Consider the following 1,129-nt stretch of genomic DNA (forward strand, 5'->3'; position numbering starts at 1 on the left):
ATGGCCGACACGATGAAGGCGTTCCCGAAGAAAAGCGCCGAGGACTTGGCCGAGAGATTGCGGCTGAAGTCCTGCAGGAGCAGGTCCTCCTCCGACTGCTGCTTGGCGCCGCCCTTGGGAGCCATGGCCGCGGCGAGGACCGGCAGGGAACGCGGGGACCTGCGGGGAGGACGCGGGGAACGGCGAGCGGCGACGGCGACGCGGAGAGGCCCGGCCCCGCCCCCGAGGCCGCCGTATCCGCGAACGACCCGTCAACGCGGCGCGCGGAGGCGGGACCCGGCGCAGCGAGGTTCTCCGTGATTGGTCAGCCCGCGGCCGCCACGCGGGCCTCCCGACGTGGTTGGGCGGTGGGAAAGGCTTCCGGATTCCTGTTGTGTCACGTGGCCCCGCCCATCCGGGGCGGCTGGGATTTGTAGTTTAGTGGGTGCTTACTTTTTTTGTTTTTTCAATTCACCAAACTTTATTGGCAGCGCTCAGGTAAGTGCGGCGACACAGCGAGAGGCCCCCCAGCACCACACAACAGCAGCGAGGGCGGAAGAAGGGGAAAGAAGAGGGAGGGGGAAGGAGAAGGGAGGAGGAGGAAGGGGCGGAGGAGAGGGAGACCGAGAGCGGGAAGGGGGCCAACACTTGTACGCCTCTCTCCTAGAAACCTGCCTCGTTTGGTTGCATACTCTCCAGCCCAGGCCTTGCACACCCGAGCCCCCTTTGCACACGCCTTCTCGGTATTAACGGCCCCTTGCATTGGGAAAAGGTCACCGTGTCCGTGATTGTAATGGAATCTTCATGGCCATGAATTCCTCACTTTGAAGGAACTCTTCCTAATGAAGATAATATCGAACCTTGTGGAAAGGCGCCAAATGACTTGCAAATCACTGCTGTTATATTGCTTTTTTCTTTTTTTTTTTAAAACTAAACTTTTACAGCAGCCTGGCCAAGCCGGATAAAACTAAGTAGAGACAGCTGTTGGATACACAGCCCCCCTACCCCAGCTCAGAAAGTCAGTGAACCTACTGAGACAACTGAACACCAGTTTTAACTCTTCCAAGGATCTCTTTGTCTTCCTCAAAGACTATCCACCCAGGTCGCAAATGCTGCTCCCCAGGACATCAGGCAAAATCTCCGCAACCTT

General features: G+C 58.1%; 1 protein-coding gene across 1 annotated transcript in view; it reads right to left on the reverse strand.

Moving 5' to 3' along the window:
* Ssr3 (signal sequence receptor, gamma (translocon-associated protein gamma)) overlaps positions 1-207 on the reverse strand; it is a 10,664-nt gene extending 10,457 nt beyond the window's left edge. The window contains exon 1 of the mRNA XM_013016130.1: positions 6-207. Coding sequence (XP_012871584.1) covers positions 6-125 — 120 coding nt within the window. The 5' untranslated portion in view covers positions 126-207. The remainder of the gene's footprint in view (positions 1-5) is intronic.
* Between the last annotated feature and the right edge of the window lie 922 nt (positions 208-1,129).

The sequence above is a fragment of the Dipodomys ordii genome, unplaced genomic scaffold (assembly GCF_000151885.1).
Source record: "Dipodomys ordii isolate 6190 unplaced genomic scaffold, Dord_2.0 Scaffold30, whole genome shotgun sequence".
Taxonomy (NCBI): domain Eukaryota; kingdom Metazoa; phylum Chordata; class Mammalia; order Rodentia; family Heteromyidae; genus Dipodomys; species Dipodomys ordii.